Genomic DNA, 15,908 nt, shown 5'->3' with positions numbered 1-15,908 from the left:
TGGAACAGCGGGCAGACCCCGCTCAGGCGCAGAGCACTTGCTGAGTGAGGGGGCTACAGTGGGAGATCTGTGTGGAACAGGCGCGGGCAGACCCCGCGCAGGCGCAGAGCACTTGCTGAGTGATGGGGGCTACTGCGGGGTCTGTGTGGAACAGGTGCGGGTAGACCCCGCGCAGGCGCAGAGCACTTGCTGGGCAGGGACCCCTGGGGGTGGGGGGGATCTGTGCGGAACAGCGGGCAGACTCCGCGCAGGCGCACACTGCGGCGCGTGTCCGGGCCGCTTCCCGCGCGGAGACCCAGCACCTGTTACCTCTGGGTAGCCGCCAGCGCCCTCCCCGTCCTCGCGGGGACGCCGCCTGTCCCCCTGCACCCCTCTCGCTCAGTCTATTTATAGCGCTCGTCCGCACCGGCCCATTTCGGGTAGTGTGGTCAGCTTGCCCTGCCGCGCCCTTGCTACCCCGCGCCGTGCCTAGTCACGGTGCCATGGCGGCGGAGCGAGCGGGGCCGGGCAGCAGCCAGTAAGTAGTGGCCTAGAGAGGGGACGCCCCCTCGGTCGGTCGGCCGGCCGGCGCGGGGTCAGCGGCCGCTCAGGTCTCTCCGCGGCATAATCCATTTGCTAGGCCTCCAGGATAATTCCCTTCCCTAAATGACCCGGCTGATTATTTTGCGACCCCGCTAGACTATAAATGCCATCAAGGTAAGGGCTCTCCTGCCTTCCTAGAGCCCGTAATAATGCAGGGTTCGGTTCGTTTAAATTCAATCAGCGTTGAATGTATCCCTGGGCGACTCTCTTAACTTTAAAGCCAGGAATATAATTGCCTTGCATTTTCCCCACATGATTCTTAAGAGAAACTAATGAGCTATAATGCATATTAAAGCACTCGGAAAAGTATAAGGAACTGTGTGAATGCAAAACATTGTGAGCACACCAAAGGAAAGAGAAGAAAAAGCTTATTTGTCTTCATCATCTATGTGACTCATTATTGCAAGCCTTATGTATGTTAGAGGGTGACTTATTCGTATTAAACAAATCAGGGAAACGATATCAGCGGGAAAGTTGAGTGTAATTAGGGTGGTATGCATGTTCAGCCATTTCCTACTGCGTTGGCAAAAGTAGGACTGGGTAAGCTGGTGATGCCAGAAACAATATACAGTAAGAAAGAGTGTTATGTTATAAACCAGGGGTCACAAACTTATATGACTGTAAAATCATCCTCAAGAAGAGAAATGGGGAAAGCCATATAAATAATGTCTGACACTTAGATCTTAGCAAGGGTGGGCAGATGTGCCAACTGAGAAGCTGCAGCTGGCTTTTCAGGTCACATGGATATAAGCCATTGTTGTTGTTTTTTTTTTTTTTTTTTTCTGTAAATGCGGTAATGTTTCAAGTTTGCCTCAGCTGGCTATTCCCCAGGAATAAGACCTCTCTCTCAGAGAGCAAATAATGACTGTGAATTAACTTGGAGGGTGGGTGAGAAGTAGATGTACTGCCACAAATTCTAAGTGAAGGAATAAAGTCCTTCTTTGGAAGGGTTTATAGTAGGACAAGAGGATAATAACTTGTAGCATTAAAGTGTGGTTTAAGCAAAGTCAGAATCTCCAAACCTGAAGTGTGCATGCAAAGACATAAAGGGAGGAGGGCAGACTTAGTGGCACATGCCATTAATCCTAACACACAGGAAACAGGCAAGCAAGATTACTGTGAATTAGAGGCCAGCTAGGGCTACCTAGAAAGACCCTGCCTTAGAAATATTTATTCAGATATGGGGGAGGTTATTAGGAATGATGTAGTACTAAACAAAGCATTAGTTTAATCAACCATACCAAGCAACTCTTTTTTTTTTTTTTATACTTACTCACTTTACATTCTCCTCCCTGTCACCCCTCCCACAATCTTTCCCTCCTCCCTCCTCTTCTTACCCTCTGAGCAGGTGGGGGCCCTCCTGGGTATCCCCCCTGCTCCCCACTCCCAGCACACCCTAGTCTGTGAGGGTAGGCATATCCTCTCCCACGGAGACCAGATAAGGCAACCCAGCTAGAAGAACACATCCCACAGGCAGCAGCTTTTGGAATAGCTTGGGGATAGACTCTCCCCCTCCCCAATGCTCCTGATCTTGGCTGATCTCAAGCAAGGGTCGAGCCTGGACTGGAGACCAAGCAACTCTTCCATGCCAGGTATCAGCACAGACCCAGAATAGAGAAGTGAATAAAACAAAGTCCTTTACTTCAAGAAATGTTATCTAAGCTGAATTCTGAAGAGCTGTACAAGGGAAGAAGGATATTCCTGACACAGAGAATTACATGTATGCATTAGAATTGTTAGCACTTTGACACTTCAAAAAAATAAAATAAAATAAGGAAGGAAAGTCAGGAAGTGAGACAAGCAGTGGCGGGAGGAGCCTGTTCCAAGGAGTCCGGGAGGCTGGAACGAGCAGTGCTGAAATGGCCCTTGACAATTTTTTTAAATGTGGGGTAATAATTTTTTACATGGTAGTCACTGAGTTTTAAAAAGGCTTTCTTAATAAAATATTTTGCTTTGGAACTGGGAACATTAGAACTGGGACATTGTTTTCTGATGTCATAATTGTTAATATTTCTTGGTTTCTTAACCAAAGTCCGTTGAAGGCAATTTGGGGGAAACTAGATTTTTGGAGCCCTGTCCTAGTTACTTTTCTGCTCTTCAGCTGTTTTTGTTTGATTGGTTGGTTGGTTGTTGGGTTTGTGTGTTTGTTCTTTTTGAGACAGGGTTTCTCTGTACAACCGCCTGGCAGTCCTGGAGCTCCCTTTGTAGACCAGGCTGGCCTCGAACTCAGAGCGAGTACTAGGATTAAAGACCTGTGCCACCATGCCTGTGCCATCATGCCCAGCTTTTCAGGGTTTTTTTTTTTTTTTTATAAATAAAAATCCAAAGCTTTGATGTTGACCATTTTTATCATAGTTGTAACCTATTCACTATGCCAAATACTTTTTTAAAAGATATATTTCTTATAATGTAGCTGTCTTCAGACACACCAGAAGAGGGCATTGGATCCTATTACAGATGGTTGTGAGCCACCATGTGGTTGCTGGGAATTGAACTCAGGACCTCTGGAAGAGCAGTCAGTGCTCTTAACCACTAAGCCATCTCTCTAGCCCCGTACCAAATATTTTTATGGGGAAAATAAACACATAACAATTCTGAATCTAGTAACTTTCCCCATCACACAGGTTAATGCTGAAGAAATGAGCAAAGAGGTAGGGGTATAGCCACAAGATTTCAAAGCTGTTGTCATTCAGACCAGAGATGAGGTTTCTGTATTTTCCAGTCACTCATAAGTAGGGCTGCCTACACTTTGATATGTAAATTTACAATATATGAAAATTCATAATTCATCTATTATTTCTCGCATATGACATCAGGTAATGTACAGATATCATTTACAACACAGCTAAGGTTTTTGGAAACCATAAGTAATTGATATTAATAAATTCTTTTATTCTAAACCTATTTTGTGGGGTTTTCAAAATATACAAAGGGCATAAAGAATAATGAGGTGTGGATTGAGTCCTCACCATACAGCCAGGGAAATTAAACATTTATACAGCTGAAACTCCTTGTCATTCTTCTTTGTTTCCCTTTCTTCCACCTCTCGTGAAAGCAACTACTCTCCTGAATTCAGTGCTTATAAGTACCTTTTGTAATGTTCCATTACAGTTGTATGGGCTCTTAGAAATACATGATTTTTAACCTTTTTATTTTGGTGCTTCCAATTTTACAGAAAAATTACAAGAATGATATTTAAAACTCCTGTAATACACTTCACCAAATTCATCTACTCTTTATATTTATGTCATCATAATATATGATCTATACTTTATTAGAACAGTATACTGTATTGTATATTTTAAACACATTAATAGTATGCAGAGTGTATTCTAGTTATTTTGTAACTTTTGATACATGTAGATCATGTTTATTCATTTTTCCATTGTACAGTATTCTTTTGAGTGGGCATGTTATAGTCTGTTAATGGATATTAAGTTGGTTTTTACTATTTCAGACAGCACTGCTATGAATTTTAATTATTTTAAATTCTGCTAAAGATGGAGAATTTTCTTAGAAAGGTTGGTTATGTATCAATCATTATTCAGAAAAAGCAGCAACTGTAAAGATAATGGAAATATAATAAAATCAAACATTGTGAAAGCAAAGCATTTGTGAATTGAAAAGACTTGACATTTTTGCCCTATATTAAATTTATAGCAGTGCATATCTCTAAAGTAAATATAATAGACCTGGGTGTAGCTGCACTTTGGATTTGCAGGATAATTAGGCTTTATTCTTGGGATTTATATTTATCTTTGCTTCTCATCTTTCTCCATTATTATGGGTACTATTATTATGAATGCATCAGTTGAGTCTGCCATAAATTGGAGCAGAGAATAACTCCCCATTGATATCATTGAGAACATTTATACAATTTTGTTTTGCTGATGAAAGGAGAATGCACTCTCTGCCCTCATTATGAGAAAAAGTTGCTGTCAGCTCTCTCCATTTATGAACTGTGTCTGTATCCACAAGTGATTTGTATATGCACCAAAATTATTTTTTATTTGAAAAGTGTTTCTGTAGGTATGTCTCACCTTCACTTTACCAAGTAGATTTTATAAAGCTAATTACAGATTGTACATATATAAATAACCTTATTCAGTGTTTCCACCTGTTCTTATTCTTATATAATTCTCAGAAGAAATCCAAAGTAAAGAAACTAGAACTTAAAGAGGCTATACAACATGTTCATATTACTTCATTACAGTAGACAAGGAGTCAGATATTGGCCTCAGGAACAAGCCCAAGATGACACCCTTAACCGTGGAGAATGTACTGAGAGCTCTGTACTGTGTACTGAGTTTGCTGAGTCACTGTATTGGTAAAATCAACCTATTGTCAATTTGAGAGCTAAAGATTAAAATAACTACTTGATTTATATGCTTTTTATTTATTTATTTACTTATTTTTTATTTTGTTTTTGTTTGTTGGTTTTTTTAATTTTTTTTTACACTCCAGATTTTATTCCCACTCCCCCCAAACCCCATCCACCCTCCGACTGCTCCACATCCCATACCCCATGTCTCCACATGGATGTCCCTAGCCCCACACCCCACCTGACCTCTAAACTCTCTGGGGCCTCCAGTCTTGAGGGTTAGGTGCATCATCTCTGAATGAACACAGATCCCGCAGTCCTCTGCTGTTATGTACGTTGGAGGCCTCATATCAGCTGGTGCATGCTGCCTGTTTGGTGGCTCAGTGTTTGAGAGATCTTGGGAGTCCAGATTAATTGAGACTGCTGGTCCTCCTACAGGGTCGCCCTTCTCCTCAGCTTCTTTCAGCCTTCCCCGATTCAACAACAGGAGTCAGCTGCTTTTGTCCATTGGTTAGGTGCAAATATCTGCCTTTGACTCTTTTGGCTGCTTGTTGGATCTTCCAGAGTTTGGTCATGCTAGGTCCCTTTTTGTGAGTGCTCCATAGCCTCAGTAATAGTGTCAGGCCTTGGGACCTCCCCTTGAGCTGGATCCCACTTTGGGCCTGTCACTGGACCTTCTTTTCCTCAGGCTCCTCTCCATTTTCATCCCTGTAATTCTTTCGGACAGGAACAATTATGGGTCAGAGTTGTGACTGTGGGATGCCCCTCCTCCCCGTCCCCCCCCCCCCCCCCCCAGTCCAGCAGGGCATCAAATGACGGAGTGGAGCTATCCCACACTCACAAGTCTGATCTATGTGCTTTATCTCCATTGTTCAGATAAAGAAATCAAAAGTAGGAAAAGTTAAATCATTTTAAGATGACAGTAAGTAAACAGCCTAACTTCCATTGAGCCACACCAATACCTTCTGTGCTCTTTAAATGTAAAGAAAAAGAATACTTTTTGGATGTACTAGCTGATTTAACATCCAGGCTTCCCCGCCCCCTAATTTCAACTACCAAATTAATTTGACCTGTAAAGCCAAAGCAATTACAATATCTTTCAAGAGTCTATAAACAGCAATTAGAAGGAATAAGTACTTAGCAAATGTATATGTCCATTTAAAGCATTCATAGTAAATGATTCATCAAAGTGTTTGAAACTGTTGTTTCTGTTTTAAAGTAAATTGAGTTTTTGCTTTTGTTGTTGTTATTTTTGTAAGCCAATGTTAGAGAAAGAAGAACCACATCCGAATACACCATTTGTTCAAGAGACTAAATATAGATATAAATGATGTAGGCATATAGATATGAACAAGCAGTTGATTTTTCTCAAAGCAGAGCCAACACTTTCTCAGAACTCTTCAGTTGAATTTAGGAAAAGAAATGGAGATTAATCACCCAGACAGGATAGTGTCCTACTCACAGTCTAGAGAGTGGATTTATTTATAGCTTTGGAGAAATCGGCAACATGCCACTGTTTTTGCAAAGTCTATGAGCTACGAATGGGTTTCATAATTTTAAATAGCTTTTAAAAGTCAAAAGAAGAATAATATTTCATGACACATGAAAATAGGGCATGTTAAATTTGTGAAATTCAAATTTCAGCATCCAAAACTCGTCTTACTGGAACACAGTCATGTTCATTTATTTATGTTTTTTCCCCCTGTGGCTGCTTTTGTGCCATAAGAGCAAAGTTGAATGGTTGTGACAGAGCCCAGATGGCCTGCCTGGCATATCTACCATTTAGCCCTACTTTTCCAGCCCCTGCACTAGAAGGAGTAAGGATACAGACTTTGGGGTCAGATGGAACTGAGTCCACAATTCATTCTGTTCCCATGACAATGCCTTGGCCATTTTTATGAGAAGCCAATAGACAAGATCTCACCATGTAGTCCTGGCTGCTCTGAAATTCACAATGTAGATCAATCAGGCTGTACTGAGCTTTTAGAAATCCTCCGGCCTCTGTCTCTGAAGTGCTTGGATTAAAGGTGAGCATTACCATGCCAAGCTTCTGTCTGGTGCTTTCTATGAAGGAGGAGTAAGGATTTGAGATTCTGATGGCTCTACTCGACAGTATGGTATCTGAAAATATAAAACTCAACCCAGTGATATACATGGTTACAGCTCTCTTGAGCAACTTTTCTCAACATTTCTTCAAATACCATTTATACAAGTAAAGATCCTAGATTACAAATAATAGTATCCCAATTCAGATTAGCTTTAACTGTCTCAAAACTGTAAAGCCATTTTCAAACCTATTGCTCAGAACACTCTGCCTCCTTCCCTGGATTTTCTTTGTCCTGCTGCTGTCTCATGGCCATGGCTGAGACATATATGGACATCCCAGCCACGGAGCCAAGACCTGAATTTCATTGCTATAGGCACCTTTGGTTGTTGTGCCTATCCTTGAGCCAGTAACACTAATAAGGGATGTAGGGCCGGCTTTCCCCAGGCACACCAAGGTTAGATAAGTTACATAGCTCAGCATCATCCACCATAAAACCTGTGCGATATCACCTGGAAAGGTGACTCAACAACTAAGAGGACTGGCTACTCTTCAAAGGATCCAGGTTTTATTTCTAACATCTACACGTGCCTTACAATTGTATGCAACTGCAGTTCCAGGGGATCAGACAACTTTTGCCTGACCTCTATAGGTACCACAGACACAGTGCACAATTGTACACGCAGGCAAAACATCTATGCACATAAAATAAAAATAATAAATTAAAAAATTTAAATGACTCACTTGGGTCTCAGGCATCTGAGTTCTAACATTATCAAGATCCACAGTCTAGGAAGTGATCAAACTGCCTGTGGTGTATTAGATCAAGGGCATCCCTTTTAGAAAGTGCACTTGGCCTTCTGACATCATGAATGCTGGCATCCTTCAAGGGATTCTTACACATCGATACAAATAAAATACTAGACCTTTTTAAAAACATTTCTTCCTTAAAAGAATTCTTACGTTCTGGGCTAAGGGTGTCAATCCATGGTAAACAGCTTACCTGGCACGTGTGATACCCTGCGCTCGATTCTCAGATCTGAATCAAAACAAAAACCAAAACCATAGGGTTTTTTTTTCTCCAAGTAATAGTTGATGTGATTGTGTGTCAGGACATCTTTATAATGTGATTTTGGTTAGTCATAGTGGGCATAAGAGAGTTCGGACTCACAGCAATCTCATAATTGCCCATAACTGGATACTCATAGATAAATAAAATAAATTTAAAAAAAAAATCAGAGGTTTGCTTTTAACCGGAAAGCCATCTCCAAGAAAGCTTGAAGTGTTATGGAAGCAAAACTGAAGAGGCAGTCCAACAGTGTCCAGCTGCTAGGGTTTGGTGGCCATTTCTCTTCTTAGCTCTGATGCTTGTTATGGCGTATGCTCAGACCAAGTGCTTCTTGGGTCTTTATTTGTCACTGTGCAATTAGACATCCCTGCCATGTGTATATCACTTATCTCTTGAAGTGAAATTTACTTCAACCCTCAAAAAGAAGAAAAAAAAATCTCATGAAATGTCTAATTCTTTACAGGGCTATAGAAATTTGGGGACTCACTACCTTTTCTGGCTGAAAAATGCATCCTGTTCTTATAACTGCCACCTTTCTTTCTTACTCTGCTGCCGTCACCATCTCACTGCCTGTGGCTTTGTAGCCAAGTGAGAACTCGAAAAGGGTGTAGACTCTAGGACCACCTCCTCACAGGAGCTCCTGGTTCCCGGAATGTCTTTAAATCAAAGCGGCTAATTAACTTCCTTGAAACCTCGTGTTTGCATCGCCTGGGGAAGGCAAAAGTGACACCACCAGCTTAGAGACTTTTAATTAGACTAGGGCTTTTAAAGGCAAGAAGCAATTCAGTCTGTGCCACTGTGAAATGGGGAACAAAGAAAAGCTGGGCAAGGAAAGAGGACACATTTAGGTTTAAGTTTTAAATATCATGGATTCTCAGATCAGCAGCCATTGGCCTGTGCTTTAAAGCTCAGAAGAAATGAAATTTTCATTACCTACCAGTCTTAATAATCTTTCCTGTGCTGGAGTTTAATCAGCCATTTCACTTCCAGGGTCTATGTAACCCTAATCATAGTCATATGGATTAGTCATTATACATTTAGTTGTGTGTTGTAGAGGAGTTGAGTATAACCCACATGCAACACTGCATCTCTTTAGAAATATAAACTGATACCCCTGAATCCTCAGCCTATGGGGTGGCCCTTCTGATAACTAGAAATGGAATTGCAAAATGTGTTTATCTTTTTTACTTCTTTCTCCCTTCACTCTGAGACTCTCCAGTCCTAGGGGGCAGGGTGGTGAGAACCACTGAAGATTAGAAACTATTGCGGCAGCAGTTAATAATTGATGATTTACATATCAAAGTCTTTTTTCAATACAAAGTAGTTGTCCTAAATTGCTGTGTTCTGAATGTAGAATATTTACGTGTAAATACTTCTTAGAACTAATGCTACATGTTAAGTATGGGGAATTTTTTTTCTTAGACAAAACTTGTTTCTTTTCTTACCCGCAGGAATGTTTCATGGCATCTCCATTGATTTGTGAGTAATCAGAAATGCAAATGACTCCTCAGGAATCAAGCTAAGCCCAAAGAAACCTTACTTACCAATTTCAAGGAGTGCATCATGGAGTGCAAGACTAAGGGAAAACACCAGCATAGCTTGAACTTGCTAGATAAAATTAAGACTATGAGAGAGTTAGAAGAAATGATTGACGTAGTGCTCATAGCAGAAGAGGAGAAATTTCCTTGCCACCGACTGGTCCTCACTGCCTTTAGTCCTTATTTCAAGGCTATGTTCACCTGCGGGCTACTCGAGTGCACTCAGAGGGAGGTCATACTCTATGACATCACAGCGGAAAGTGTGTCAGTGATCCTAAACTACATGTACAGTGCTGTTCTGGAGATCAATAATGCCAACGTACAGACCGTAGCAATGGCCGCCTATTTTATGCAGTTGGAAGAAGTCTTTAGTGTGTGTCAAAACTATATGATGGACCACATGGATGCCTCCAACTGCATAGGAATTTATTACTTTGCAAAACAAATTGGAGCAGAAGATTTATCTGATCAGTCGAAGAAGTATTTATATCAGCACTTCGCCGAGGTAAGCCTTCATGGAGAAATACTAGATATCGAAGCTCACCAGCTTCTGGCACTCATTAAGTCTGATGATCTGAATATATCCAGAGAAGAGAGCATTCTGGACTTGGTTCTGAGATGGGTAAATCATAACCAAGCTTTGCGCACAGAGCATCTCGTTGAGCTTTTGAAGCAAGTCAGATTGGAACTTATCAATGCTTCCTTTCTAAGACAGGCCCTCAGAAGGAACACGATGCTCCTTTGTGATGGCAGTTGCATTGATATAATCCAGAATGCGTTCAAAGCCATCAAAACACCCCAGCAGCACTCCTCTAACCTTCGCTATGGCATGGAGACCACCAGCCTACTGCTTTGCATTGGGAACAATTCTTCTGGAATCAGATCACGGCACAGAAGCTATGGGGAGGCCAGTTTTTGTTATGACCCCGTGTCACAGAAGACCTATTTTATCTCATCGCCCAAGTATGGGGAGGGTTTGGGGACAGTGTGCACAGGGGTAGTCATGGAGAACAATACTGTGATTGTGGCTGGAGAAGCCACTGCCACTAGGCTTTCCAGGCAAAAGAGCAAGAATATTGAAATCTATAGGTTTGTATCTCATAGCAGGTTTGGTATTTTTCGTTTTGTTTTGTTGAGATGGGGTCTCATTATACAGCCATGGCTGTCCAAGAACTCTCTGTGTAGACTAGGGTAGTCTGAACTCACAGAAATCCACCTGCCTCTGCCTATTATATAACCATCATATTATATATCCACAATATCAATATAGCATATAATACTTACAATTGCCTTCCATATTTTAAAATTATTTTCTCTTAATCGTTTTGTGTTGCTATTGTTCTTGTTTGGCTGCATTTAGGCAGTGTTAGGGACCAGACTCATGGCCTTGGCCTTACTGAGCAAGTGCCACCCACAGCCTACTTTATCCCTTAATTGTCAAGATATAATGGAATTGTTTGTTTATATAAACTCATGAGTGCTGAGGTTATAAGCACGTGACACCACACCTGGCTAGAACCTTTTTCTTAACCAGGAAGGGTCCTCAATTTGTGAATCTTTCCTAAACCTTCGGCATTACAGAACTTTTGAAGAATGCCTCAATTATAGTAAAAGGAACAAGAACACCTGCTTACCCAGTTTATTGTCTGCATCGTAATTGTGAAAACACATTTACTTTATGACCTAATCATAAATACTTGTGAGTGCTTACTGTTTAAAGCTAACTACACGAGTATGAAATATACACACAGAATACCTCCTGCAGGATCCTTCCCTTGTCAGATCCCTCTCGTCTGGGTTTATTCAGATTTTTCAGTCAGAATGCAATTCTTTGTGACAGGAACTTAGAAATCTACCGTTGTTTCACCATTTATTAGCACTACACATCTGTTCTGAGCCCTTTCTGTCTCTTTTGCACAGTCATGGCTTAAGGAATATGTCTCATCTCCTCTAGATGTCACAGAGTCCTGGGTAAATGGCCTGAACCCACACCCATGGTGATCAAGCATGTCACAGGCTAGAGGAGCATGCTCCCTCAGAATTACCAGTAGACTGCCAAGTGGCTACAAAGAAGGCCTTACAGGAGGAGCAACTTTGATTTTCCTGACAGGATTCTTGAAGTTCTGTTTTCTGGTGTGGGACATGATTTGTGCTGGGGCCCTTTCTATCTTGGGACCTTAATTAAAGAGCCTTGGGCTCTTCGGATATCGTTTTCTGCTTATACAGGCTACTCATCTCTCACCAGAGATTGTTGTTAATAAGTATCAACCCTGTCATGTGTTCTATTCTGTTCTGAGCCTTAAACATCTTTCATCTTCATTCTAAAAGCCCTCATCCTTTTCTTGTAGCAATGTCTTAATTGCACTCTCCCTTGTTTCCTTTTTAAACTCTCTTAGATTCAGCCAGGGTCCTGCCACCAATAGCTCCTTCACATTGGTTAGAATTAAGGCTGAAGTTACTAGTTTCTTCCACCTTTAACGTTGATGTGAAATTGTCAGAAAGGCATGTATAGTCAGATTATCAGAAGCATTGCTTTGGGCTTCAGTGAGACATACTTTCTCATAGTTGTCTAACAACTATGAGAACAACAATTATGAGTCTACTACATTGGACTCTGGAAAGCCCTGAGAGAGAGTCCCGTCTCCCTAAGATCCTTGTCTCACAAGACTTTTAATCTTTTGCAGCTTCACTGCAAGTCACTTTGGTGGCAATTTTGTAATAAATGAGGGAAATTAATTGCCCTATGGTGGACCCTTGCAATATTATTTTATAATAATACTTTACTATTTTAATATTATTCCTTATTACTTTGATCTTTGTCTAGATGTTCTTCACAGTGCCTATGTTGCATAGTTCGTAGATGTCCATGCAACTGTATTTCTTCTTGACTTAAAGTAGAAAATGGTCAAACAGCTTTGTAGGCCATTCCTTTCCATGTTCTTTCTTCATCTTCCCACTTTGCCATATGAAATAAGTGAGTGTGTACCAATTTCAGCCTGTCATGTTTTCTTAAACTATGCCTCAGAAAGCCCAAACCCATCTTTGGATCTATTTATATATTCACTCACTTAGCACTTCTTAAGAGACACCAGCATATAGACACATGATCTTCCTCATCTTTAAAAATCTATACAATTAAAAATTAGTGAAAATGCTCCTTGCAACTCCAGGAACTCTGGCTTCCTTTCTAGAACTGCATAGAAGACAGCCACTGAAAGGTCTGATAAATCTTCCTTCAGCAGTGACAAGCCACACATGCCTCTATGCAAGGAACATGCCTCTCAACTCCCCTGTCAAGCCTGAAGCAGAATGTTCTCTGGGGAATGTGAGAGTTGGCCCAGAACAAGTGGGAGAAACTCTGATTAGATGACTAACTGTCGAATGTTCCTTAAAAACCGTACTTCGTACAAAGCACACATAAGTGCTGCAGCCTTGGTCTTGTTTCCTAGCAGAACACCTGTTTTCTCCCCCATGTTCCTGAGTTTTGATTTTATGTTCCACATAAACTTTTCTAGATTTTTCTGAGATATTTAATTTCAGATATTTTATCCCACTATCCCTGTAAGTGTCTCTGTCTTTCTCTTACCAAATGTCTCAAATTACAATTGTAAAAATACACTTATAAACCAAGCATGATGGCACGTATCTGCAACCAACCATCTGAGATGTTGAGACAGGAGGATGGAAAGTCCTAGGCCACCTTGGACTACATATTGAAACTTTATTTAAATAAAAAATGTACTATGGGGAAAGTCAAAAGACAGCCATAAACTAGTACACTCAGGGGCTTTATAATATACCTGGTAACCAGTTACTGTGTTGGACTCCAGAAGGCACTAAGATGCCTTGAGGATCCACATCTCTCAAGACTCTAAACAGATATAACTATTCATGAAGGAAATTACCCAAATAACCATATCTAGTAGATGAAAATAGACATTAGATGCCCAACAGACATCTTTAGATGGGTTTTTACACAATGCTCTTGACCCAGTTTTAAACCAAATCTACAGCTTAAATAGTAACCAGGCAGGGTGATGCACACCTTTAACCCCAATATTTAAGAGACCAAGGACAGCCTGGTCTACAGCCAAGGCCAGTCTGGTCAATAGCCAGAGCTACACAGAGAGGCCCCATTGTTGTTGTTGTTTGTTTGTTTGTTTTGTTAAGTCTGCCTATGTAGAATTTACAGTTAGAAATTCTAAATTGAGATACTTTAAATTCTCTGCTTTAAAACCATGATTCCTTCAATGTTGTACTAAAGTGCTATTCCTTATCCAAATATTCATTTTGTATTTGTATCTCTTTATTCATTTATATTAAAGTTAAAAACTGATTTTCTGAAAAATGTTTCTATCCCTGATTTTCTTTCCCAGAATTAGGAAATGTTAAAGACTAGTCTGAGTAAGGTATACTTTTTCTACATGTCTTTTTTTTTTTTCAGGGAGATGAAGAATATGTTTCAGCACGTTATGTTTTGCTCATTGATCCTTGGAGGAAAAAGAAAGCAAATATATATTACCATCTTTTCTCCTCTAGTTAGAAGAGCTGGGTCACATTGTTTTGTGTTGGAAAAAAGTTAAATGTGTTTCTTGGCTAAGTTGTTGCCATGGTAACTCTAATCTTGGATCTCTCTCTCTCTCTCTCTCTCCCTCTCTCTCTCTCTCTCTCTCTCTCTCTCTCTCTGTCTCTCTCTCTCTCCCTCCCTCTCCCTCTCTCTCTCTTTCTCCTCCTTCTCCCCGTTACCTTGTAGGTATCATGATAGAGGAAACCAGTTTTGGGAGAAGTTATGCACAGCTGAATTTCGAGAGCTCTATGCTCTGGGCAGCATCCATAATGACCTCTATGTCATAGGAGGACAGATGAAAATTAAAAACCAGTACCTCATAACAAACTGTGTTGATAAGTACTCTGTAGATGAAGACAACTGGAAACGAGTATCCCCCCTCCCACTGCAGTTGGCTTGTCATGCTGTGGTGACAGTGAACAATAAACTGTATGTCATCGGAGGCTGGACCCCTCAGGTTAACAAATTCCTTGCCTATCTGCCTGGTGTGGCTAGCTTTGCTGAAAAATGTAGCAGTTGTTGGATAGTAAAGCTATCATGGCTTTACATTTTGACAAAATGCTTTTAACCCCATACAATATAAACTTAATTCTTGAATTCTTAATTCTTGAAAGCAGTTTTAGCAAATTTATTTTTTAATGTGTTATTTAAAGAATGGGTGCATTTATTATTCATGCTATTCTATGGACTTCATAATTCTTCTCCTACTGGCTAATTGGTAGAGATCCTCATGCCAGGGAGTAGTTAGAGGGAGGATTTAAGTAAATGGAGCCGCTGGATCCTCATTCCAGTCCTTCCCTCTGACCACTGTGTGACCAGTGACCACAGGTCCTTCCCTCTGACCACTGTGTGACCAGTGACCACAGGTCCTTCCCTCTGACCACTGTGTGACCAGTGGCCAGTCTAGGCCATTTCTACATTTAGGATTCTTGCTGTGGGGGCTGGGGAAATGTTTCAGTTGGGAAGATGCTTGTTGTACAAGCATGAGGACCTGAGTTTGATTCCTGGCACGTATGTGAAAGCCTGTAATCCCAGCACTGAGGAGCCAAAGACAGGAAGATCCCGGGCACATGCTGGCTAGCCAGTTTTGTCAAATTGCCAAGCTCCAGATTTGGTGATCTATCTTACCTTAAAAACAAAAGACAGACCCTCCTGAGGAACACTTGGGTTTAACATCTGGTTTGCATATACACATGTACGTGAACACCCACATTGACCATGACTAAGTATACACATACACACACACACACACACACACACACACACACACACACTCTTATCATAAATGGGAAGCCAGAATACTGATTCCATAGTGACACAATCATCCAAGAAAGTGTGTTATGACTAAACATTAACTGTCCTTGCTGGGCAACAGCAATATCAAGAGAATACTGTTGACATTGAAGGCCACAGAAGTGATGGCAAGTCAAAGTAGAGGTCAGCAGTGTGGCCACAGTGGCCCTGTATCCTTTTGGGGTCCTCCTGGATCTTTGGCATTATGGTGGTGTCCTCTATTCTTGCCTTCTTATTTATCCTGGTACAGATAACTCTCACTTGCTCTTTGGATGTCTCTGTAATATAAATTTATTTTTGCCTGTAATTTCTCTTATTTTATAAAGGTTGCCTCATTATAAAACTCATGCTTTTGAGTTTCCTTCATAACTTGAGAATTTTATACTTATTTATACTTTATACATCTCTATCCGTGCTGTAGATCAAACATAGCACAGATTTCATCACAGCGTGTTCTTGACATTGTGTAGGTAGGTATGTTTTCTGAAACCGTC

At 40.9% G+C, this 15,908-nt stretch overlaps 1 protein-coding gene across 4 annotated transcripts in view; it reads left to right on the top strand.

The window, feature by feature from the left end:
• The first annotated feature begins 347 nt into the window (after window positions 1-347).
• Window positions 348-15,908, top strand: part of Kbtbd12 (kelch repeat and BTB domain containing 12) — an 83,513-nt gene continuing 67,952 nt past the window's right edge. For 3 of the 4 annotated variants that reach the window (XM_031382505.1, XM_031382502.1, XM_031382506.1), the window contains exons 1-3: window positions 348-517; window positions 9,468-10,643; window positions 14,308-14,578. In XM_031382505.1, coding sequence (XP_031238365.1) covers window positions 9,580-10,643; window positions 14,308-14,578 — 1,335 coding nt within the window. In that variant the 5' untranslated portion in view covers window positions 348-517; window positions 9,468-9,579. The other variant, XM_031382504.1, reaches the window with a different exon arrangement.

Source organism: Mastomys coucha, unplaced genomic scaffold (assembly GCF_008632895.1).
Source record: "Mastomys coucha isolate ucsf_1 unplaced genomic scaffold, UCSF_Mcou_1 pScaffold20, whole genome shotgun sequence".
NCBI lineage: Eukaryota > Metazoa > Chordata > Mammalia > Rodentia > Muridae > Mastomys > Mastomys coucha.
The sequence above is the reverse complement of the archived record's forward strand: the minus strand, read 5'-3'. Positions and strand labels throughout refer to the sequence as shown.